Below are 26,663 nucleotides of genomic sequence, written 5' to 3'. Positions count from 1 at the left end.
GAGAGTTAAAAAATAACAAATTTTGAATCTTTCTAGTCCTGTATTTTTGTATTATTTCCATATATTGTTTTAATATCTACATTATTGTGATAAATTGCTCATTTGCTATCTATGTTACTAGATTTTGTTATAAAATTCAACATGTGTCATCCTCCCTTAATATGTGATTTCAGAAATAATATGTGATTGTGTAAATTGTTAAATTTGATTTTGTTACAGTATTCCAAGATATTATTACTAAGCGTATCTCCGGAATACAGCTTTTCGTATATAATTTATAGTCTTCACGATTTGTACTCATTATTATTCACAACGACGGGACTTCGCGTAAAATAAGTTAAATTTACCTCCAACGTTCACGCACCACCACGCTCCGGACGTGGACGCTCCGAGACCACGGGGATAACGCCGTTCTCGAAACGTCGGATGTAAATTTAAAACTTATTTTACGCGATTAACTTACGTTTTGCTATATGTAAAACTCAAACGTTTTTACGTTTGTAGCCTGCCTCTTTCGAACCAACGAGTATGACATGTTAAAATACATGATCGCTTCCCTCTTGCACACTTCCATTATGTTTAAGTTAAGCGTCATTCTAAATATGTGCTCTGGGCTATTACACCGAAAATCGAAGTTCGTAAATATCAAGCAACTATTTCTGTCACTCTAATTACGCCTTAATTTGAGTAAAAGAGAAAGATATCTCTCTTAATTGTGTCACCTAAAGTAATGATTAGGAATGTATCTTTGATTTGAGTAAACAGTCTGTACGATATTTCTCGTCTCTGATTAGGAGCTAGAAAAACAACATTTCTTCTTTATCGAATTCTTGTTTACTTCAAAGAGACAGAAAGCGTCCTTTTGCTAACGTGTATTTTATGGTAACATGTAACTAAGTGCGTGTCGGAAAGAATGGAGTGTTAGAGACATTTCTATCTTGTTCACGTCGTCCATTAAGTTGGGACAAATCTTGTAACTGAAAATATAGGTTGTGATTTTATCAGCATATACATGTAGCATTTAGTTTATTTACGATACAAGTGCGGAAAAGAGGAAATTCGAAACGAGTGGCGATAAATGAAAACACGACCGCAGGGAGTGTTTTAAATCGACACGAGTACAACAACGTTTTACAGTACATATGGCCCTTTAAACTTTCGGCATATGCACGAAAAGTGCTCTTTACGCACTAGTGCGAAAAGTAGCACCATATGTACTGTAAAATTCACAGATGATAACGCGGGCAAAAATTATAATCATCTATACATTGTAGCGATATCAACAACTAAGAGTACACATAAATAAATGTTATGTGTCTTACACATAAATAAAGAGATCATTCACCTTTGATTTAAAAACAATTGACTCAATTTGGCAAACGGATCGCGTTAAATTAAATTGGTTCTTAAATAGGAGTTCTAGAACATTCTAAACTGTTATAAAACAACTCTTTGTCATACCTACCTACGGCGGGTATGTGTGACAGAGAGCACACTACGTATGCGCGTGCAGCGAGGGTTTGATATTACTATTATAGTAACAGAAGACCCGTTTAGTTAAATAAATAATGTAAGAATTGATAAACTTTAAACAAATAAATTGTTGCATATGCTTCTACACATATCAACTCACAAACAAAGCGTAGTTCACTGTACATGTAAATTGTAAACTGATAACATTAAACCAATGAAAAAAAGCACGCGTTTTGATTTGCCCGTAAGTTATCGTATAAATATTAATTTTCAAGTGTCATTATCGTTCACCGCTGCATTGATCACATGATGTCATTCTGATCTTTTTAACCTTTTCTGTTTATAGCCGTGGCAAATACAAGTAGTTCATATAACGATAACTTTGTATAGATCTAACACATTTCAAAAAGCCACATATTTTAACTAAGGTGTAGAGTTTGTGAAGTTAGGGCCTGTAGAGGTAGAAGCTTGGCTCTACAAAAGATTTGATAACTTTTTGACAGTGCGAGCCTTATGGTTTCGTCTTGGCAACATTTTACATGAAATGTTTTTGGTGGTAAGTCTAGTCTACTAAGATGTCTAAGATGCTTATATTGGATCAGTTTTGCACCTAATTGTAGACTAATCCGTAGTTTAAGCCTTTTTCAAACTCAAGGACTTAGCTTTAAACGCCTAATAAATCGTTTGAAAGGCATAGGTATTGAGTTTTTTGTAATAAGCCTTTTGCTTTGCATCAAACTCTGAAAAGCCGTCAACGGGGCATGTTTTTGCAGCCCGAAAAATCTGTAAAGTTCGCCCCATGGATTATAGGACTTTACATACATGCATAAACATTAACAGAGACTGAAAATAACGGAACCTTCTAGAAGAGTACCTACCCCTAAAATATGAACGATGTGGCCGTTTCATGTAAAAAAAAGTTTTATATAAAAAACGCATAACAGTTGGCGATGACAGGCTGAGGATATAATAATGATGTAGGTCGACACCAAGTTCGTTATTATATTACATACACAAGGAGAAGGAAGCTTGAGATACAAACATGTACGAGTAATACATACATTCGAACAGGTTGAACGAAATGTTCACAATTTCAATTTATTTATTTACAATGGCCCATAATGGTTAGTAACAATTAAAATAAAAACGACATATTACGTTTAAATATGAATTTTTCTAAACGAATAGAAGACATTTAAGTTACAGAGCGTCACAGAAAATCTGCACACGAAAACATCTTCTTGTCTTCGTCATAATCAAACGTGTCTCGACTCTAACAAATTAGCTTATTCTGATTGTAATAACCTGTTATTAATTTGATCTGGATTTATTCCGTATATGATCTGTCACGTCAAAAGTGACGTTTCTGTTGTTACTTTTGACACTTACAGCACAGAATAAATAATGGTAACTACTACAGAAAGGACACTTCCTACTAAACCGAAGTTTGACAGCGCTTCAGGGACGAATCAGGCCGTCCCTCGGCTATATAGGGTTGTCAAAATTCAACTCATTATCTTATCTGTGGTCGTCCACGCAAAGGGACGTCAAGTTGCGTCAACCCTGATAATTGCATGCTCTGAGCAATGCTGAGCCGAACGAAGCCGAGAATGCCCGAAAGGAGGAGTGTCGCCCCACTGCTTACCTACAGCTCATGTCGGAATCAAATCTAGATCAAATTCATAGTCAGAATAAGCCTCAAAGTTTCTAACTAATTGCAAATCTTATCTTGCATCGCGGGCAGCGTGTTAAGAACCCACGGGCTAAGAAAGAGATCGCCGGAACTGAGATAAGCACGAACTCGTGTGATCGGTTTCTTAGGGAAATCACTTCACAATACTACACACATTTACCCTTAAATGCATGGTGATGAATGCAGCCTACACAACGAAAACATATAATTTTACAGATAATTAGATAAAATGTTTTGTTCCTGTATCATCATCATGATCATCATGGTGGCCTTTTGGTGATCCAATCTTGGATGTAGGCCAAAGAGGGAAGATCTTCTTCCACTCGTGTCGATCTTGTGCCCGATTCATCCAGTCCCGACCTCCGTGTCGTCGGATGTCGTCCACCCAGCGCTGCCATGGTCTACCGCTCCCTCGGATGTCCGCTCTGGGCCTCCATTCAACGACTCGCTTTTCTTGTCCAACGACTCTTATCCATTCTCACAATGCGCCCCGCCCATGTCCACTTTCTCTGCGTAATCCTGTATAATTATTTTGATAGTAAATCTAAATTAATGCATTTTCCGATTTTTTTTTCTAATTTGCGCAGTATTTTAGTTAAAAAAAAAAGTTTTAAGACGAAATGGCGGAAAAATTGGAAAAGTTGATGATTTTTAGTATGTAATTGAGGCGGCTTTTTTGGGGTTTGCGATTATTTTAAATTTAAAGTCTTAATTATGTATATAGGCTTTGTTATAAGGTAGGCCCAGGAGAAGATGACGAGACGACTTTGACACCTCCCTTTACAACTGGCCGGAGGTAGCACAAAATCGGGAGTTATGGAGAACCAGGGGAGAGGCCTTTGCCCAGCAGTGGGACACTCAAATAGGCTAAGACAAAAAATAGTAAATAACCTGTGTGTGGTTACGCGAAACTATGATAATTTATGGATATCCGAATTCGGTAAAAAAACTGCGAGGAGTTACGCATAATTATCTTAAGTTGAAAGATCTAAAAAAAAATCGAAAACGTTTACCTTAAAATATGGAATATCTCAGTACCTAACTAGACATTTTTGGGATGTTTGTTCAAGTATTATGGTAGAGCCTAAATTTTTTGTGTTATCTCAAGATAACAGATATACGTCTGACACGGCAGTATGTATGCATGAAATGGATGACACGCACGACAGGAATATTTGATAACGGCTATTATAATAACAGGGTAAATAGAACTTGTTTATCTGACATTGTGACATTATAATCGTAATTACCTACTTGGAAACCTCGGTCAAGCTCATGATCATAAACAGCTAATATTGTCTTCGGTTACCGCGATAGTTACTCATGAAATAAAACATAAATAATTGTAGTGTATAACTAGCCTTATGAACCGATTTTGCATGTACAACCAGCCTTAAAGTTTGTAGTCTATGATTGTTCATTATTTTAATATGTGGGTATTTTTGCACTTTGTAATTTTTTCCTCAGTCACCCGTTGACCACGAACGCTGTAAAGGGTTCGAAACGTCGGGATGTATTATAAATTCAATATACGCGATATAATCCGTTTTCATAGTTTTATTTCATAAACAGCTAATTAGATTTCCTATATACATATACTCGTACTTTGTTGCAGAGAGATTCCACACAGTTCTTATTCCTATCCTGTTCTTATTCTTTTTCATATTCAGTAAACCCCCCTTATTCATAAAACTTTACAAGCCACAATTAGTTGATTTAAATACCTATTATCCCTTTCTTACAAATACATAAGACAAAATTACAGATTAAGACAAAACATTAATCGCTAAGGCTTGTAGCGCAGCGCGTTTATGAATAACACTATTATTTTTTACATAAAGGCGTGTTCGTCAATTCTTAATACCTATGGCGTCTCATTTGGAGTATCAAGTACCCAATACTTTGTGGAAGGCTTTTACTTCCGCTCAATAAGTACCGTAACGCCATCTATGTTCAATGCCTCAGTGGTTAGTTAATGACGTTTCGTTGTTAAGGTGCAGTGGGTTTGGGCAGCAGATTTTTTGGTAAAAATAGGACTTTTAGATCATAATACGGTTGCCAAAAATTATGAATAGCAATCTGGCGGCCTTTCTCTAGTTACTTCATCGATTCGAAACCGATTAAACAACTTTCGCTCCATAGGAAAAATCACGAACTTGATGGGTCTATTTAAAAAACTTACTACCTATATACACAAAAGCTATTCACATTAAAATTGATTTTAAAAATGCGTACTGTTATTTTTGACCGATTTTTTTTAAATCCTTTCTACTTTATTCTTTTTTTTTAAGTGTATTGTTTTTATTCTAAAAATAGATTATTCATCCTTAATTTATCCGAAAATTATATGTCACATGCCCTAATATGAATAGTTTTAGAGAAATGTTGCTTCAGTTGAAACTTCGCAGCAGCTAAGCAGCGTCGAACTTTCCTCCCTCTCCCCACTACATGTACGTTGGCTCTCGATGGCTCCCGGTCTAAATGATCTAAATCAACTAAAGACCAGCTAAGAATCAACTGTGCCAAGTTTCAGCGCATAGTCACAAAATGCAAGGTGTCGTGCACTATCAAATCAGCTATACCCAAAATACGTACATTCCTGTTGCGCCTCACTCTTTAATATCGCAAATGAAAGTGACGACACCATATTTGCTCAAAAATCCAAGTGTCGGCGATTAGATAAGATTGCGTGTGCAAATATCTTATAGCTGCTTCCCAGCGCGGAAGTGTAAACGTGTTATATGTAGTTTTAATTAAAGGCTTCTGGGGGAGGCGATAACGTCGTGCGACTCCAATTTGCATCACAAGCCTCAACATGACACAGAGCAATTGCAGTTAGTTGAGTCGTATTTACATATGCGACTAGTCGCAAGGCGAATTGCAAACGCGAATATGTGACGCAGGAAAAACTGTACATACCTTGTCGAAATTTTATGAGATGATTTTTCCGGCTTGAAACGTAATTTGACTAATCTGTTTAACAAAAGGCGTATTATGTAGAACCAAGAAGAACAAACCCGTTTAAAAAGAAATTTTATGGTCCTACTTATATGCTTCAAATTCATGTAACAGCTCATACGGAGATAACAAGCCGAAAAGATCACCTCAGATAATTTCAACTATAACTTCTAGCTATTCGCTTCGTCATTTGCTTGCCACTCGCACGCATAATATGTAACAAGTAACATTTTTGAGACTGTAAACCTGATTCAGATTTAACTAAAGTATATTTCTGAACTGGTATTGATACGACCTTAACGAACGTCTTGATGATTAGCGCGCAATCGCCGCAAAAACCGTAACAAGTAGTTGAATCTGAATCGGGCTCATCATCGTTACAGTTCTACGCTGCATTTTCGCGACATAACGGGAAAATAATGATATCAGCTACGACGTAGCGCTACGAGCGCTAATCGCAGATATAAGTGAAATAGGAATATAAAAGTTCCCTCACAGGCGAACTTGAAGACATCATGGGAAAGCATCATGTACATCACAGAGAAGAATCTACAATGATTGCGAGCCATCTGCTAAGTTTGTATTCTGTGCCAATCTTGTGGCCCCTATTTAATGGAAATATTGACTTGAGATCGATTAAATTGTGAAGGCCGCGTAATCGTATTTGGATGAAATCTTGGGTCAATTTTCGGGGTTTGAAGATCCGCAGGCTGGATTTGACCAACATTTTAGCACTTAATGGGCACACAAATTAATTCAATGGGGCAAAATTGTGTTCTTGTTTGAAACGTTGTTGTTAGTGCAACTAGGTGCGTTCTTAACCTGAGTTCAGAGATAAAATACGACCGTTATTGGCCCTACAATAATGACATATCAGTTATCTGACAATTGACAATACATAGTATGAAGATTTCTTTCATAAATATATCTGAACAGATTACTTATTACTCTTTATGCTGTTGTTTAAAGATCTAAGCGTACATAGGGACAGACGGACAGACAGCGGAAAACGACTTTGTTTTATACTATGTAGTGATTACTTACTTTTTCACTGTTACTATTGGTATATAGAAATAAACTTCACTATCACTAATATTACATTTTTATTTAATTGTCTCGAGATTATTAATGTTAAGGTCCAGCCGGATAAGAGAAAGGTGTAAGAGGTCCTATTTTGAACTTGGATCGCCAAAAGCGTCCTTAAAGCGATTTAGTATCCCCAGATGTAGTGCATAATTATTTTTCTTCAACTATGCACTACATTTGTAAATTGATCTTTCCTGTGAATGCTACTTAATTAAGAATTTAGGAGGAGGAAATCAACAACGTGTACAGCCAGCATCGAAATTAGAGGGCGCGTCAAAAATATCTACCATTCTCTAAAGGGGCCCACTGATGACCAGTCCGCTGGACGATATGAGCCTGTCAGTTGTTCGGAACTGTCAAATTCTTGTTCTAACTGACAGGCTGATGTCGTCCGGCGGACTGATAATCATTGGGCCCTTTAACAGACACATATGGCCATAGATGTACATATATGGCTCTGCAGCAGCTGGATTACAATTGCGGCGTCGTTGTTACTTCCGCTGTATCTGTGAATTTCCTTAATCTTTAATTTACTTATCCGTGTAACTAAATCATGCAAATGCTGTCCAAATTTTTATAAAAATTGGCACGCTGTATGTTTATAATATCCATTATTACAAAATCAAATTATAAACCCAATAAAAGTAATTATTTCGAGGTAGATATAGTCGCGGACGGTAAAGTGTATAAAAACTGTTGGTTGCTTTTTATTGATATACTTCATTGCCTAAATGCTAAATTAATCACAGCCTTTCCAGTCTAAATCACATTGGTAAGTAAGCTGACAATATTTAACGTTGTTAAGTATATTATAATATAACATTCAGTATGAAGTAATTTTAAAATTAATATTTTGTCGCAGTAAAAATGCAACAAATAATATCAAAAACCTATAAAATAAAAAATCAGCTTTTGACTGTATAGATTAATTACCCAAAATTAGTTTTCCCCAATAGCTGTTGTTGTTTTCCCGCATTCTGCTTTTTAACCAGGCGTTTTTTTTTTTGTTTTTTTTTTTCGTTTAAGAACATGTCCTTCTTACCCTGAGTCGACGGAGATATTTCCGGGCGGTTTGCCCTTCGGGCATCTGAAGCTACATAACGAACCTAACCTCTATCGACTTATTGTGACTATCGTGAAAACTTTATACTGGGGAAAAAAGCGACTTGGACATGTTACGCGTAGTGTGATTAAATTAACTACTGAAAAAATAAACGCCTGGTTAAAAAGCAGAATGGGGAAAAACGCGAATGGAACAAAAGCTATAGGGTAAGAAAAATTTTGGGTAGCTAATCTAAACTGTCCAAATTTGGGTGGATCAATTTTCTCTTGTCACTCGTTGATATGGCTAACCCTAATAATAATGTACTTAAGTACATTCATTACCTGGATCACTCTTAATAACCATATATGGTTTTATAGCATTTAAATTCACTATTATAGCAGTTTATATGACTGGTACATAATGAAAAGCATTAAAATACGAATGTAGGTTTACTCACTCTGTTCGTTTCATAAACGGATCACACCAGTGTTTTAATGCTTAATTATGTTCAGTTACATCATTATGTTACAACATTAGCGAAGCCCCTCTTACATGAATTATGATTACGTATATAATTTGTTATCTGATGCACGGCTAGCAAAATCAGTATTTACTTACTTAACTAAGATGTTTGATTAATTCTCCTCTTAAGGGGCCCACTGACTATCAGTCCGCCGGACGATATCTCCCTGTCAGTTGTTCGGAACTGTCAAATTTTTGTTCTAACTGACAGGCCGATATCGTCCGGCGAACTGATAGTCAGTGGGCCCCTTTATAATTTATGGCAATGACAAGATTAAGCGTAAATACCTAGTTGTCAATGTCTAGTAATTGTCATGACATTCTCTTCGCTATTTTCATTAATATCCAATTGAATATAGATAACCAAATAAAAATTTTACTTTTCTATTTTTATTAAATATTAGTTAAGTAATTATTCCTATATAAACACAATATAGTGTACCCAATTACGTGCTAGAGGGGCTTTACTCAAAATAAACCTATAGATATATAATTATTACATATTTACTATTCTATCTCTTTGTTGGCGAGCATAATAACAACAAGAAATAGTTGATCCACCTATTTACACTTACTAAATAAAAAAATGTGATTGTGGACGGCCGCTTACTCCCTGGATATTGACATTATGAAATATATTGTAACACATGGTTAATGTATAGTTGGTCAAACCAAATTGTCAGTAAATAAGAACAAAAAAAACTATACTCATCCTTTTCTTTTGGGTGCTAGTAGTAGTGTAAGACAAAGATAGTATGATTCTCTATGTATGAAATGAGACAGTCCTTTGACAAACTACATATACATAGAAGAACTATAGCTATCGTTTGACTTTTTTGAAAAATTTAAAAGCGCAAATGTTTATACTATTTTTTTAAATTAATAGGTAGTTAAAAAATAAACGAAGAGGCATCTATTAGTTAACATACATACATAAAATTGTATAAACAGATTTCCTGTTATGTTAATATGCAGAGAAGGCACGTTTACGTACGGAGAAGCGTTCGTCTCCTTTCCTCTTAACATCGGTGAGGGTCATTCCACCACTCTTTGAAATTCTTGTATACAGACTTCTTTTTCACCATCTCTTCGTTATTAAGTAGTGTACAGAAACCACAATAGTCGTCAGTTTCTGCGTATTCGTTTCTTCCGTTATAAGAATAATGGTTTTTCCATCGGAAATACTCCTTGTACTCATCGGGATGGTCTATAAGGTATTTCATTTCCTTTGCTAATTTTTCCGCTCCCAGTTCTCTGGCATTCAGGTATATTCCGTTTGGCATAAATCTGAAAAATAAACGTTCAGTTCTAAAGATATTCAGACGTACCAAACCAACACGTTGGCTTATGTGCCGCTTTTTGGATCTTTGCTTACTGGCTTGTCAATCTTAAAAAAATTATGATTGATAGCACTAATATACACTGGATGTACATACACATGTTATAAGTTTCTAGATAAGTGTGCCCCTGGCGGCACATTCTTTGTTTAAGGCGGTTCCCTGAGCTAGAAGGCGAAAAATCTCCTTATATGATCATGTTTTTCTAAGAGGCGTTGATATTCGTAGACGTGGAAAAAATATATGTAGTTCTTGACTATATTATCTTTAACAACATTATAGCTTCCGATACACGAATTATGACACTTCGCTCGATACAATTAATTCCCAAAGTAACCTCTAACTCGGACTTTTAATCCTACTTTACTCGGTTATTTATTATGTGATACTATAAACAAAAAAAGAAGAAATAACAATCTTAACATAAATAGTAATTTCATAACTTTAGAATTTCGATATTGTAAGGTAACGTTTTTAAAATAAATAAAAACCGACAAAATTCGATCAAAATTGACACTTGGCGCGTATGTTCTTTCCCGTTCTTTCTTGCGAAATGTGACAAAGACAGCGGCAAACCGATGGAACGGCCTTAACGTACGTACGTTATCACGAATTCAGTCATATTCTGCTACCAGTTAATGACTAGCATACTGGTTAGTATAATCCATGTCAAAAATAAGTTAAAGTGTTCTTTGTTGCAGCGTTGGGACTCGCCCCTAGTCAAGCGGTACATGCAGCTACACGCACCTGTTGCTGCTCCGCCGCGAAAATTATAAATGTAATGTAATGTTTTGTTCTGTTTGTTTTGTCCAATTGTTTGTTTTGTCTAATTAATTGTACTACTAACTCTAGATTAAGTTATTGTATGATCTAACCCCATGGACGTCAAGTTTGAAATAAAGAATTTCATTTTCAATTTAACTTTGAACTGAACTTTTTAAATAGTGACCAATTACTTGATTGTAAGGCTGCGTCTTACGTAGGCGAACAACTCGCGACGCGGAGGCCCACGCGGCGGCTAAGCGTATTAACCGCGAATGCGAAACGGCGAGGAAGAAACAAACCGTTGATGGCGTTGATACGTATGGAAGTGTCCTAGGTGAGCGTTCATCGCGCCAACGCGAAGCGGCGCGGCGCGGCGCGATGCGATGGCCTTGTCCGAAGTGGGCGCGTCTATAATACACGTGCGCGAGTTTGATGTTAGTAAGATGTCGACCTTATTCTTATTCAATAAAGTAGATTTTTGTATTATGTGCTATTGTCGTGAATTTTACGAAATAAAAATAAAATAACTAGTGGCTCTGTGACCTCGCGATAAGCTTCATAAGCTTAAAATGTAAAAATAATAAATCTTAATTAGTTGAGTAATTATCACAGCGAAATCACAATAGCCGTAAATGCCATATACTTTATTGGCGCTTAAGTCCTTTACGCCAATTTCCTTGCATTTGAATATTTTTTTATTTCTTTTCTCTGTAGATTACAGTAAAGCCTACAAAAAATCAAATGTGAGTCGACTAATTAAATCAAATCCGCCTAATATTTTACATGCGCCACACCTCTAGCCACGTCGTATTCGCGTCTAAAAATCAAACGGATTGATCGCGCCCGCTTCGCGCCGCGCCGCTTCGCCAACGCGGCAATCGCTCACCTAGGACACTTACATAGGTAAGAATGGTTTGTTTCACGGTTTGTTTCTTCCGCGCCGCCCGACGTTCGCGTGCAAATCGCGCCGCTTTGCCCCGCGTCGCGTTCGCAACGAGATCGCTTACGCAGGACACTTCTATGGGTATCAAAGGATTGATTTAGCCGCGTCGCGCCGCTTCACTTCGCGTTCGCGCGTCGTTCGCCTACGCAATGAAGCTTTACCTACCTAAATACGGCAATATTTTAAGCTAAACATTACCTTGAAATAATTTAGTTTTCCTTTGTTCGGATATACGTGTCGCATACATTATCTAAATACTTACCTAGTATAATTGGCTCCTCCATAAACAATAGGTATCGCATTGTATTTCAAAGCAGACAGAAGTTTTTCAGTCACATAGTCCTCACTGAATGAGTTTTCAAACGAAAGGTAAAAATAATAGTCCTGCTTTATTATTTGAAAACATGCTTCTTCGTCGTCGCGGTCGCATTTGTAAGGGCCACATTTTCCGTAAATATCTACTTCTAAGTCGTAAGGCTTTAAGGCTTTCTGCAGGTCACTCACGAAGTTCTCCCGGCGACTTCTGGTCCAACAATTGGACACGAACCACGCTGCTGCTTTAGATTTTTTCCTCAACTGTGTACTTAACTCTTCGCTCACGGGATCCATGTCTTGCAACTTCATCCAATGCATTTCTTTCTTCGGGCCAATGACATTGTTGTTTGCATCTCTGACAATTATGTAGCCCCATTTAGTTTCAGAGTCTAATCTAAATGTCCATGTCCAGTTGAAGAAGTTATCCAACTTGTTGGAGCAGAATGGGTAATTATCAGCCGACTCTATGTTAGTGAAAGCATACTTCTGATGCGGCGATCGCTTGGGAGGTATTAACATTTCTGTAGGCCAGTAAACGACTTCAGTTCCCGAAAACGCAATGACGTCGAACTTACTAACGTCTCCAAGTAAACTTTTGTTACTAGTGACGTAACAATTGGTATATTCACACTTTCGCTCTATGAACACTTTGTTACCCTCGAGCATATACACAAAAGGCACATTTTTCGGATTAGTCCACTGTAAAATGTACTTGATTTTTTTATCACTTTTGTCACTTTTTTTTATTTTTTCAACTAAATTAAATCTTGTTAAGTTCTTTCCTATATTGAAGATGTTTTTTGCTTCAAATAGTAGTTGCGTGTTTTTTATTTCTCTTAGAGACATGTATAGGAACAGTGTTACGAAGAGGAAGGAAGCGAAGAAGAATAGTTTTGCTAGAGGTCGCATGGTGGTGAGGAGCGCCGCGCATGATTGTTCCCACTCGGACTGACGCGCGCGCCGCGGGCCCGGGCAAACACCGACTGAGCTTACTAGCGAACCTAGCGATAACTTATCACTAGGTACTTTATAATTCAAGTTCAACTGTTAGAAATGTGGATAACCGCCACACGTGACCTTGAGGCATATTGAACTTAGTAACCATGTGGGTTACCAGTTTTTTTCGACCATAAAAAGTAATAAAACAGGTCTCTTACGTAACTTTGTATTTATTACTGATTTGTATTTGTATTTCTAAAGCCGCGCTCACTTCGTGGTTTGTTATTGCGTTGCATGGCTTAGTCAGTTTTGTTTGACATATTGATGAAAGAGATGCAAATAGTGCAAAATGCAACCCGATAACAAACCACGAAGTTAATATTGGCCATGGTGGCAATATTTTGACGTAGGTAAGGTAAATGGATTAAATAAATTGAGTAATTTAATCAACATCAATTATTTAATCCGATATAGATATACGTAACTTTTTTTTTATTTTACAGCTTTTCAACAACATACTCGTACATGTAATTATAGGTACCTATTGGTAACATGACAGAAAGTAAATACTTATATGATTTTAGTATTGGTGGAAACAACGCCCTGCAACAAACCAAGAACCAAGAAGAGGTTTTAAATCAGTCTTTATGACTTAACGATTAAGGTTCTAAATTTACTGAAAAAACTTCGCAACGCGCGGTGTGATTCTATTTCTTACTACATCTAATGCTTAAAAGAACCAGTTTAAGCCAGCTCTCCAATTTCTCATGATTGTTGCGAATCTAGAGGTCATATTAAACTGGTTTGTTTTATAGTTTGAAATAACGTGGCGCCGGGTATTAAACAATGTCAGAATCAGAAGCCGGCACGGCGATAGTAAAAAAAAAACGCGTCATGGTAAAGGGCGTTCCACACAGTTGGCCAGACAGCTAAGTCCTACAGAGGTCGAACGTTCATGGGGCATATTCTAATTGTTTGATCTGGATTTGTTAGGTATGGAATGGATATGATATGTCAAATAAATAAACGTATAAATACGTTTCTACTAAAATATTTTGTTTTATAAACACATTTATTGCCAGTTGACTGTACTTAAATAACAACCGAAAAGAAATTCTCACATTGTTCGAAAGGAAATTTAGAGGGGCTTTACCATTCATCTTCTGGATCCATCATCAGATCAGCTCGATGGTACACAAATTATAGTTATTGTCATTGTATTCTATATAATGTCAACCGGGGTAAATAGAAATGCCAGGGTGAATAGGTATAAAAAACCGGATAATCTTCTTAAAATTACCAACATAAATTCATCCCTATTCACCCTCCTTTCCAAGAAACACAACAGGGAGGGGGGGAGTTGAGCACAACTAACAATTTTTTTGACTCCTTTATGATTTTTTCCTTTTTAATATAAATAGTCCTCGTGATTAAAAGTAAAACATTAATAACCTAAAAGTTGATAGGTTTTTCGAAAAAAGTAAATAGTATTTCTTTAACTTCCTATTTATTATACTTATTAGAAAGTACCTATACAATGTTTGCTATTATGCGATTATCTTAACTATGTGACTCTGTTGCCGCTAATTCGCTTAATCATGTTCATTCACCGATTGTAACAAAATAAAATTACTAATTTAATATACAGCAACCGAGTTCCGTTGATGAAATCCGCTCACAACATGGAATAACGACACGAGTTCCCGAGAATAAACACATGACTCAGTTCTGATAAAACCCAAATTGCTGTCTGTTATTTGCAAAATCCCCAGCTAACCGGGAATTTTCCGGAATAAGTATTGAATCCATTATCTGTACTAATATTATAAATGCGAAAGCAACTCTGTCTGTGTGTTACCTCTTCACGCTTAAACCGCTGAACCGATTTAGATGAAATTTGGTATTATATGGAGATAGTTTGAGGCAGGACAATATTTTAAAAATAAGAACAAGCACCTATTCGACTCGTTAAAATGACAGGTCATTATGAAGGAGTATCTTATGACATTAAATAGTAGATATGCCACTTTCTCATTTGGCAAATTGTTAAATTTTGAAAATATTTTTAAATTTTTGGATAGATTAGTTAGGTTGGTTTTTGAAGAATTTTTTTGGATACAAAGGAAGCTACCCAAATTACTAATTCCACGCAGACGAAGTCGCGGACAAAAGCTGATTACAAATAAAGAGACAAATGGAATGAAATTATGATTGAGTGGAATTATATACCAACAATATACAGGTACAAAGTAATAAGAAAAATATTCTATATCCAAAATCGCGATGGCGCTGACGGTTTTACGTATACCTACGTTCACGAAATTTATTTTCTTTGGATTTCTTCTTTCAGGGCATAATAATATTTATCCTAATATTCCTAATAGCTATTAAGTCGTTTTAGGCAAACATTTTGACAGCTAAGTACCTAGGAATAGAAATCCACTTAGGAACGGCCAGGCAAGGGTGGAGCTCCTGAGAGCCCGTGTGTCGGCTCGCTCCAGCCCTCCCCGGGCCGGCTACGGGCCACGGTCTGGTCTAACCTGAGTCTTCCTTTAAGTTTAAATTTAAAAATATAGAGATTCACAATATAAACACAATACTCAGACTACTCAGTCCATCACAAACATCGACTATGTGGGTCATTCCACCACTCTTTAAAGTTCTTATATATAGACATCTTTTTCACTATCTCTTCGTCGTTGATGAGACTACAGAAACCGCAGTAGTCATCGGTCTCTGCGTTGTCGTTTCTTCTGTGGTAGGAATAATGGTTTTTCCATCGGAAATATTCTTTATACTGGTTGGGATTGTCTATTAGAAGTTTCATTTTCTTTGCCAAAGCTGTAGGTCCTAGCTCTCGTGCATTTAAGTAAATTCCATTTGGCATAAATCTGAAAAGAAAACAAATAGCGATAAAATAAGACTCGGGGGACCAATTTTTCTTAGACTTTGGGCTTCGTCTAAAATTAATAACTTTTTGGTAAAAAGTAAATCAGTAAGAGGGTAGGTCACTTATACGTAGAAAACATCTCGTCAAAAAACCCGCAGCACGTCAGGTACCTACCCCCTGAAGATGATACTTGCAACCTTAACAGTACCGGAATCAGGCTCTAAAACTTATAAATATATATACATGATAAATACCCCGATTTAATGGGTTCCGTAGTCAACTTATAGTTTCACGGTATCACCACATCCAACCACGGTAAAGCTCAGTGATCGATATTCGTTACTACTACAAAGCTGGAATTTGGCATGGGTTTCAGTTATATAGGTACTTATTATAAATCATACTGATAAAATGGTAAAATATAAACTGCACAGGTCTTTTAAAAATAATTGGGGTCATCTATGAAAATATGTTGTCTAAGATCTGCTTCAGTTGAGTGGCAGACAGACCTAGATGATTTAATTTTAGACATTTGTACTAAGTATATTTCACCAGTCTTACGGTGTAGTCAGCATTAAACTGTTGGTGCCAAAAGAGGGCAATTATATCGCGTTTTCAACACATCCTCATTTCCATGGCAACGAGGGTGATTCCGACAGACTGGTCATTGAATCACAACTTGGATTGAAATTTAAATTTAAAAGCGAAAATAATCAAATTAACTTTCATTAGCGCGAATGTCCCATTAACGCGAATGTCTCTTTCTGATTAGCCGAGACAAACAGTGACTACACGCCCCTTGTGGCGCCATTCAATTTCAACGTACCTAGTTGTAAAAACAAATACGAAGGGAAAAACGTTAACAGAATAAAATGAGAGGTTTTTTAAATAATAAATCAGAGGTTTTTAATACTTGAATACTTATTTATTTTATATGAAAAACATTATTTCGTGTACATTGAAAAAAGCGGAGACATAATGACAGGCAGATTCTACAGGATTCTTTCAGAGGATTCTTTCAATAGGTTGCGTTCAGAAACTAACTACAAATACTACAATTATCAAAATAAAATGTTTTTAACGTTTTACAGACTATTATTTAACATTCCCCCTTAATTGTAGATTAGTTCACAAACATTTTTAAACTTAACAGGCTCTAATGGCTTGGTTAGAATGTCAGCACAGTTATATGAAGTAGGTACATACTCTACACATAAATTACCTCTTACAACATTTTCATGAATGAATTTATAACGAACATCTATATGTTTAGAGCGTCTGTTCAACACTCCATTCTCTATCAGTTTTATAGCACTTTGATTGTCCACTTTTAAATTCACATGCACTTTTATTTGTAACATTTCTTCTATTAAGCTTTTTAGATACAGCACTTCTTTACTGCATTCTGCAGCAGCTATATATTCAGCTTCGCAGCTTGAGAGTGCGACTATAGGTTGTTTCCTTGCACACCATTGCAAGGGACCTCCGCAGTACATAATAATGTATCCGGTAGTGCTTCTTCTTGATTCCAGGTCTCCAGCAAAGTCGGAGTCGCTGTAGGCTTCTAATTTGGTAAGGTCCGAGTTTGTGTCATAGCCGATATCTATATTCTTACTTCCTTGTATGTATCTTAGGGTTCTCTTTACGTTTTTCACATCAGTGTTGGTAGGTTTTTCCATGTTACGACTTTCAATATTAACCGAGAATGCCAGATCCGGTCGAGTCTTGCTACTTAGGTACATTAAAGAACCTATAGCTTCACGGTAGGGAAATCTCACATCTTCTGTATCTTCGTTGTCTTTTTCCTTCAGATCTTTTACTAATGGTGTCGGACATGGTTTAGAGTTTTCCATCTTAAATTTTTCCACTATGCTTTTGGCATATTTTTCTTGTCCAATTCTTATTTGTTTTTCTGTTCTAACTATCTCCATTCCTAGAAAGGAAGTAGGACCTTCTACAAAAGTCATTTCAAAGTCTTCTTCAAGTTTCTTCAACAATGAGAGCATCTCTTCTTTATTTTCTCCTATCAGCAATCCGTCGTCTACATATATTCCAAGGATAACATCTCCATTTTCTGTTTTGAAAATACAGTGATCTGTGTTAAGTGGGCATAATCCCTTCTTCTTTAGGGTCATTGAGAACTTTTGGTTCCACTTCAGAGGAGATTGTTTTAGTCCATATAGGCTTCTTTTCAGTTTACATATTTTTCCTTCTTCTTTTTCATAGCCTTCCGGTTTTAAAATCTAAAAATAATGAGCAATGGCGGCAAGCCGCGCGCCCCATCAAGGAAAAGTAGGGATAGACCTGTTTGAGTTAAAGTTTTTGCTACCTACTTTAAACATGCGATGAGTTGCCTAGTAGGTTAAAGGACTACCTTACCTACCTTTGCTGTATTGCTACTATGGTTGTATTGAGAGTTCAGAAAACAAATATTATATTAAGTGGATTCATCTTAATATTTTGATCCATGACTTATGTCATGAATGTGCTATATTAATGACATAACGGTATTGCAAGTGGTGGGTCCCCACCAACTACAGTTACTAAACTTATAATATCAAGGTACATATATTTTAAACTTGGCAAAAACGTATTGCATGGTATCATCGTATTGATGATGGCTGAAAGAGTATCGCGACCGACACATGAGAGTTGAACCATAGGTGCATTCGTCATTTATTAATTTTTTACGGTTTCTATTAGCTTCTTAATTATGTATTTATATTTTTATGTGCATAATCTGAGGGTGATCCTTTAAAAGATAATCGGAAGGTAATCGTTTTGTAGTTTTGATACAGGTTAATAGGTATTTACCTAGTTACCCATTATTTACGACCATAAAAATAAATATTAAATATCTGTGAGAGATGCGAAAAAATATATTCGTGTGTGTATTTAGCCAAATTGTACCGAAACCGCTTTATCATTAACTCAGTTAGATGGTACTCTAATGGTCACTTTGTCAGGCTTCGGCATGAACTTGTATTTATGAAGAAATAAGCGTAAAACGTGTTTGCGTTTGTTTCTTAGCTTCAGTTGTAAGTTTAGTTTTTTGCATGCCAGATGCTGGTGAAATATGTGTTACTTATGTATAATATTGTCTGACCACCTTTTGTACCATATTTCATGCAAAATAAAGTTATTTGTAGGAATAATTATCTACCATGTACATATGTGTATGTTATACACAAGTTTACTGTTCCAATTGAGTTATAAGGTATTGTTAAGAAGCACGGGAAAGTTTAGCAATGCAGGTTCAAAAAGGTATACATATATAAGTTATAGCCAGGTTGTATATATATATATATACTTTTACGTATTAGGATATTTAAACAAAATCTAATTTGTTCTTCATAAAACCTCTCAAAAAATAATGAACAGATCTTCAGTTATCTCTCCGTAGAGGAAAGCAGTTTTTATATCCAGTTTCATGATATGGTATTGCTTATTTGCAGCAATAGCTAGCATAGTTCTGATAGAACTGTTATTAATCACAGGACTGAAAGTTTCTCCATAGTCAATGCCAGGTTTTTGTTCACATCCTCTCACCACCAATCGAGCTTTGTACTTTCCATCACTTTTTTGTTTCAGGACCCATCTGTTGCTCAAGATTTTTCTTGTTCCAGCTTCAGCTCTATCAACAAGTTCCCATACTCTGTTGTCTTTCAATGATTGTTTTTCAGAGTTGATGGCTTTTATCCATTCTTCTTTTTCAGAACCGGTTGTGGCTTCGCTGTAGGTAAGGTAAGTGAAATAGTCGTTTAGTTTTGCTGGCTGTTTTCTTATTCTTCCAGACCTTCGAATTGTTTCAGGTGTTTCTTCTTCGTCAATGGTTTCTTCTCTTTTCTGGAGGTTTTGAGTTTTGCTTCTTTCTTCTTTGTTTGGCATTTCTTCTCTTCTTTCTTGGTTTAGAGTTTCTTTTCTTTCTTCTTGTATTAGGTTTTCTTCGTTTCTTTCTTCTTCTCTTCTATCTTGGTTTAGAGTTTCTTTTCTTTCTTCTTGTCTTAGGTTTTCTTCGTTTCTTTCTTCTTCACTTCTATCTTGGTTTAGAGTTTCTTGTCTTGGGTTTTCTTCGTTTCTTTCTTCTTCTCTTCTGTTCTGGTTTATTACTTCCAGTTCTACCACAGGTTGTTGTTTTATATTTTTAGGTTGGAAAGATCTTTGTATTAGATTTGAGAAAATTACATCTCTTCGCTCTACGATACGTCGCTTTTCTTCATCCCAAAGACGGTATCCAGTAGGGGAGTATCCGACCATAAGGAATTTCTCAGATCTTTTGTCTAATTTACTCAGGTTTCCAAGTATTTTACTGTGAGCTTGACTTCCGAAGTAGCTCAGATTCTTCAGATCCGGTCTTTTACCAGTCCATAGCTCTGAGGGTGTAACCTCTTTTCCATCTGTAGGTAGTCTGTTGATTATATATGTCGCGGTTCTTGTCGCTTCACCCCATAGATATTTAGGTACGTTATTCTCATACAGCAATGCTCTTACTTTTTCCAGAATTGTACGGTTTAATCTTTCACTCTTCCCATTAAGTTGAGGTGAATATGGGATTGTGTAATCCAGTAATATTCCCTTTTGTTTGCACCATTCTTTTATGTTATTAGAAGTGTATTCTCCACCATTATCACATCTTATCATTTTTACTTTCTCACTGTGGGTTCTTTCCGCTTCTTGTATATATTCTTTCAGGTATTCAAACGCTTCATTTTTACTTTTCAGCAGGTATATTTTTGCAAAATGGCTATAGTCATCCATCACAGTGAGTATATATTTCTTTCCATCCCAGGTGTTGGGTGTTATGGGACCACATATGTCTGTATGTATAATTTCCAATTTTCTTTCAGCTCTTTTTCTCTGGGTATTAAATGGTAAACGGGTTTGTTTGGCTTCTAGGCAAACTTCACAGTTGATGAGTTGATCTATGTCGTTTTTAGTTATATTTATGCCATCTACTTTGTCTAGCATTTTTTTCATTGTTTCTTTGCCCGCATGACCAAGTTTTATATGCCAGTTTAATGCTGTATCATTTTTATGTGTTAATAAAGATGTCTCTTCTTTTTTAATTTGCAGTTTTATGAAGTACAGGCCATTTTTATTTTTCTCACCGGTTAACACTTCTTCATTGTTTTTAGAAATTATTACTTTGTTTTTAGTGAACAATACTTGTCCATCTTTTTCGGTGATTTCATTTACAGAGATCAGGTTTTCTGGTAGTTCAGGAACATATAGTACTTCTGTCAGGTTTACATTCTCCGAATTAATTACACCTTTTCCAGTGGATATTATCTTCTCATTTTCTTTAGCAATTTGGATGCTGGTTTCTTCTTTTTTAATCTCGGATAACATATTTTTGTTTTTAGTCATGTGTGAAGTACAACCTGAATCAACGACGAACTCTTCGACGTCAAGGTTCCTTGTTTTATTAAATGTTGTTAGAAATGCTACCTTTTCCTTAGTCTTATTTTTCTTAAAGAAACAGTCTTTTTCTTCGTGATTTGTTTTTTTACAGATGCTGCATTTCTTTTTGTAAAAACAGTCTTTTTCTAGATGATTTGTTTTTTTACAGATTTTACACGCCTTAGTTTTGTTTTTAAATGCTTTGAAAGCCACTTTTTCGGATGAAGACGAATCAAGCTCGCTTTTGTTCAGTCTCTTTTCTTCACTCAGTATTCTGGCTTGTAGATTTTCTAGAGTTTTATCGGCAAAAGAAGTGCTTTCCCACGCAGTTATTAAGTTGTTATATTCGATAGGTAAACTTGATATGATTTTTGAGATAATCATTTTTTCTTCGATTTTTTCACCGAGCCCTCGTAGTTTAAATGACAGATTTTCTAAATTACCCAAGTGTTCTGTCATTGAAGTGCCCTTTTTATAATGGCATTGAAAGAAATTCTGCATTAATTTGCACCTTTGTTGTTCATCAGATTTTTCGAATAGGAAACATAGTTTCTTATACATGTGGTAGGCACTTTCACATGTCATAATTAAGGTTAAGTGTTTTTTATCAATAGTTTGCATAATAATGCGTTGAGCTTGCGCATCTTTCAGGCTTTGTTGGGACGAACCGGCACTTTCGACGGCGTTTGTCGATGCGCACACAATTTCGTACAAACCGTAGCTTTTAAATAGGATTTCGACTTGAAATTTCCATATCGGGAACGATTCGGCGTCCTCCAGGCGTTGAATGTTGGCTAATTCCGCTGCCGTAATTGGTATCTCCATCGTTTTTCTTTATTTTAGCTTCTCTCAACACTGCCACATTTGTCACAGAGAAATCGTATTACTGTTGTACTTGTTTTTACTTGTTTTACTCGTGAAGAACCACGGACCTCTGCTACCATGAGAGGTTTTTTAAATAATAAATCAGAGGTTTTTAATACTTGAATACTTATTTATTTTATATGAAAAACATTATTTCGTGTACATTGAAAAAAGCGGAGACATAATGACAGGCAGATTCTACAGGATTCTTTCAGAGGATTCTTTCAATAGGTTGCGTTCAGAAACTAACTACAAATACTACAATTATCAAAATAAAATGTTTTTAACGTTTTACAGACTATTATTTAACATAAAAATCACAGGAAGCGAAACGATTGTATGTTGACCACCTAATTTAAATGCGTAAACACAATGAATACGTAATTTACCTAGTATAATTAGCACCTCCATAGACAATAGGTATCGCATTGTATTTCAACGCAGATAGCAGTTTTTCAGTCACAAAGTCCTCACTGTGTGAATTCTCGAATGAGAGATAAAAATAATAATCTGTTTTTATTTTTTGATAACACGCTTCTTCGTCGGCGCGGCTGCATTTATAGGGTCCGCATTTTCCGTACACGTCTATCGATAAATTGTAAAGCTTTAGTTCCCTTTGCAAATCTTCTACATACTTCTCTCGACCACTTCGCGTGTTACAGTTGGACACAAACCACGCTGCTGCCCTCGATTTGTTTTTCAACTGTGCACTTAGCTCTTCACTTACAGGGTACATGTCTTCTAACCTCATCCAATGCATATTTTTCTTCGGACCTATCACATTATTATTCGCATCTCTTACTATTATGTATCCCCATTTACTTTCTGAGTCTAACTTGTATGTCCACGTCCAGTTAAAAAAGTTATCCAACATGTGAGAGCAGAATGGATAGTTGTCAGCTGATTCTATGTTAGTAAAAGCATATTTCTGGTGCGGCGATCGGTTTTTAGGTTTTATTTGGTCCAGAGGCCAAGCGATGAGTTCGGTTCCCGAAAACGCAACCACGTCGAACTTGGTAACGTCCCCCAGGAAATTCCTATCGTTAGTGACGTAGCAGTTAGTAAACTGGCACTTTCGCTCGATAAACGTTTGCTGGCCCACACCCATATACACAAATGGCACATTTTTCGGATTAGTCCACTGTAAAATGTATTTCATTTTCATTTCACTTTTTCCATGTTTTTCAGCGATTGTTGTCCAATTTTGCTCTATTTTGAAGATTTTGTCTAACTGTTGTTCGGAATGTTTCCATTCTCTCAAGGTTAAATAAAGGAACAAAATAACAAAAAGGAACGATGCTAAGATAAGGAGTTTCGCTAAATTTCTCATTGCGGAGATCACAGATGCACATGGTTAGAGTGTGCGGGAGTCGGACGCGCGCGCCGCAACGCTCAGACTAGCACTGACTGAAGAAATAACACCGAAGTAAACATGGGGTATCTATAATCAACAAGCCAATTATGACGTAAGCAGAAATGTGCCGAAAATATTGGTGCCGAACGGTTTTCCATATAATGTATTTGGCTGCTCAAACGCGCTTGACATATTACCAAAAGCAACATTGATAGGTCGGTCCTTAGAATTTTTAGGAATAGGTATTTTGCAGCGAAAAAACAAAGACAAGGAAATCGTACATTTGGTTCTGTATGTGCATCCTGCACTGTTCTGTAGACTAGACGGAATTAAATTTGATTCACAATATTTTCTTTTCTTTCTCTACTTTTGGACATAAAATATACCTATGGTTAGCTCAATAATATTATTATTATACTGTAGTGACGTCACACATTGAGTCATCGCCCTGCTATTTGCGAGCCCAAGGTCAACGCAGTAGAACCGCCTAATTTGCGAACAATCCGCTGTTCATTTCCTTCTAACCTATGAAGTGAACTATATAGTTCCGTAGAAACCACGCATTGTATATCAAACCTGAGCCTTATAAAAGTTATCGTCACGCAACTTTCAACAGTCACTACGGGGTGCTTAATTTGTGCGTACGAATGTTGCGAATGTCATATTGCGAATGTTCTGTTATTTCGATTTTGACCTATAAAGCTTAGACATTATGGACTTGTGAATACGTACTAGCTAGAACTGTTAAGTTGGTAGATACCAGACATTTGATTGTGGAACCATAGGAGTACCTAAAGGCGGAGACACGTCCTAAAAAGGATGCTTTCCAAATTCCGATAATATATTAGATCTATCTTTTGGTCAATTGTATAATAATGATGAAATCAGTAGGTACCTACTGTAAGTAAAAAGAGTCGCGGAACTCACAGTTTCGGATGGGAGGATTACCTATAAGTTTTGATTTTTACATTTGAAATTCGAAATAGTAGGTAATTAATAATATAAAGTCTTACCAATATCACATTGGTATGAAATTTGTACTTAGTGTTTCTTTTCTGAATGCGCCACTGGCTTGATGGATGCGTAGTTAGTTAGTATAATGAAAATATGAATTCGATCTAAACTTGTAGGTACCTACTTGTAATTGAATAATTGTAATCACCTACTAATAATTGAAAAAATACCGGCCAAGTGCGAGTCGGACTCGCGCACGAAGGGTTCCGTACCATTACGCAAAAAATGGCAAAAAAATCACGTTTGTTGTATGGGAGCCCCACTTAAATATTTATTTTATTCTGTTTTTAGTATTTGTTGTTATAGCGGCAACAGAAATACATCATCTGTGAAAGTTTTAACTGTCTATAGCTAGACAGTCTAGCGACGGACAGACAGCGGAGTCTTAGTAATAGGGTCCCGTTTTTACCCTTTGGGTACGGAACCCTAAAAAGAGACCCGGATCGCGTGTGGATCTATAAGTAGAACGCCATATGAACCATGTTCTTTTACTGATATGTGTTAAAATTGTTAAAATATTGGAAGACTTGGCTTGGCTTAAAATCCAGCCCCTAAAATTCTAAAAAAGCACGAATTAGACACTAGGTTTTTTTTTTTTTTTTTATTGAAAATTTAACAAAAATTATAACATTATAAGTACCTTAATCTAATGTTCGCCAAACTGTGAAACAGTTTGTTGGCGGTGCGCTCTAAAATAATCTTAAACTAAATAGGTACACTAAAATTAAGTAAGCAGTTAAGTAGTTAGGTATAGCATTAGGAACATACTTATACGTAGGTATCTTAAATCTATCATGCGAGACGGTATCAACTCTCCATGCGTAGATCCTATCTCGTTGAGATAAGGTCCACGTTCAGTAACTATTATATAAAACTTTATTTACTTATTTAGCAACCGAAAATAGGTAAGAAAGTAAGTAACTAGGTTATGTTTTCATATTTGTGTAGTAAAATCTGTTTAAATTTTGATTTCAAACTACCTATGTTTAATTTAGGTAGTAGGTAGGATTGACAGGTCAAACCTATGCTGGCACCATCTGTAAAAAACTTCTCACCGGCCGACCCCATTTATCGCTATAAATCTTTGAAGTGATAAAACCGCCTGTTGTCTACACAACAGGCGGTTTTATCTGTATCTGTAACGGTTAATCTGCGCAAATCGGTTTGCACAGATTAATCGCTACGATATCCAGTTACGTGTGTAGCCAGCATCGGCATTAGACTGACGAATAAGGCTACGTTCACACGGCGTTAATTTTTCCCGTATACCGTATACGGGATTTTATCGAATACCGTAGTGACAGCAAAATGTGTATGGCACTTTCAAAATCGTTCACACGGCGTCTATGCGGGAAAGCCGTCTAGCCGATCGACCGATTTGTATTGTATCGTAAATTGGATATCGCACAACATGTAACGCCTGGTATAAACTATTAGCAAATGCCCATTGTTAGAGTTTTATAGGAGGTTTATTTTACCAATATATCTCAGTACAAAAGATAGTCGATTTTGTTGACGGAGTGTGGCGCCGGAGGAGCAGTGTTCAACTGTTCAACCCGCGCATCCCCCTCATCCTGAGCAACTTCCCGTTCCGCTTCAAGCGCCTACAGTACAGTTCCCCGTGAGCGTCTTCTTCGCCATGACCATCAACAAGTCGTAGGGGCAGACGCTGCGCGCCGCCGGCGTCATGCTTAGACTGATTTGACTGGAGGACCGATTTAGATGATATTTCAGATATTTGCCATGGACATGATTTGGATAGGTACAGTCAAGGACGTAAAAATACAAAAGTGGTACTCTATGTCTAAATCAAGTCAACAATTTGAATAAGGGCGAAAAAAACTAATTGTAAAATATTTTATCTGGACTCTAGGTGAGAGGGAGAGAAATTAGGGGTGAATTAGCCGCTTACTGTCACAGACCGAATTCCACGCAGGCGAAGCCGCGGGCACAGCTAGTATAATATAAGTCCGGTAAACTATCGGGGCTTTATGAACTGGGGTGTCTACCATTAGATACGCTTTTGGAGTTGCTGATAACTATGGCTTAGGTAAATAAAACTGTA

General features: G+C 36.5%; 3 protein-coding genes across 3 annotated transcripts in view; 1 reads left to right on the top strand and 2 right to left on the bottom strand.

Moving 5' to 3' along the window:
- The window catches only part of LOC134744406 (mitochondrial glycine transporter B-like), a 373,541-nt gene that overhangs the window by 258,900 nt on the left and 87,978 nt on the right, over window positions 1-26,663 (top strand). The window lies entirely within an intron of this gene.
- Window positions 9,674-13,129, bottom strand: LOC134744401 (alpha-(1,3)-fucosyltransferase C-like). The gene is made up of 2 exons (XM_063678208.1): window positions 12,085-13,129; window positions 9,674-10,064 (listed from the first exon to the last, which is right to left on the bottom strand). Exons 1-2 carry the CDS (start codon window positions 13,044-13,046, stop codon window positions 9,797-9,799), a joined length of 1,230 nt encoding a protein of 409 aa, XP_063534278.1. The 5' UTR covers window positions 13,047-13,129; the 3' UTR covers window positions 9,674-9,796.
- LOC134744402 (alpha-(1,3)-fucosyltransferase C-like) lies at window positions 13,549-23,733 on the bottom strand. The gene is made up of 2 exons (XM_063678209.1): window positions 22,620-23,733; window positions 13,549-15,967 (listed from the first exon to the last, which is right to left on the bottom strand). Exons 1-2 carry the CDS (start codon window positions 23,558-23,560, stop codon window positions 15,694-15,696), a joined length of 1,215 nt encoding a protein of 404 aa, XP_063534279.1. The 5' UTR covers window positions 23,561-23,733; the 3' UTR covers window positions 13,549-15,693.

The sequence above is a fragment of the Cydia strobilella genome, chromosome 9 (assembly GCF_947568885.1).
Source record: "Cydia strobilella chromosome 9, ilCydStro3.1, whole genome shotgun sequence".
Lineage (NCBI taxonomy): Eukaryota > Metazoa > Arthropoda > Insecta > Lepidoptera > Tortricidae > Cydia > Cydia strobilella.
This window is presented reverse-complemented; position numbering and strand designations above follow the sequence as displayed.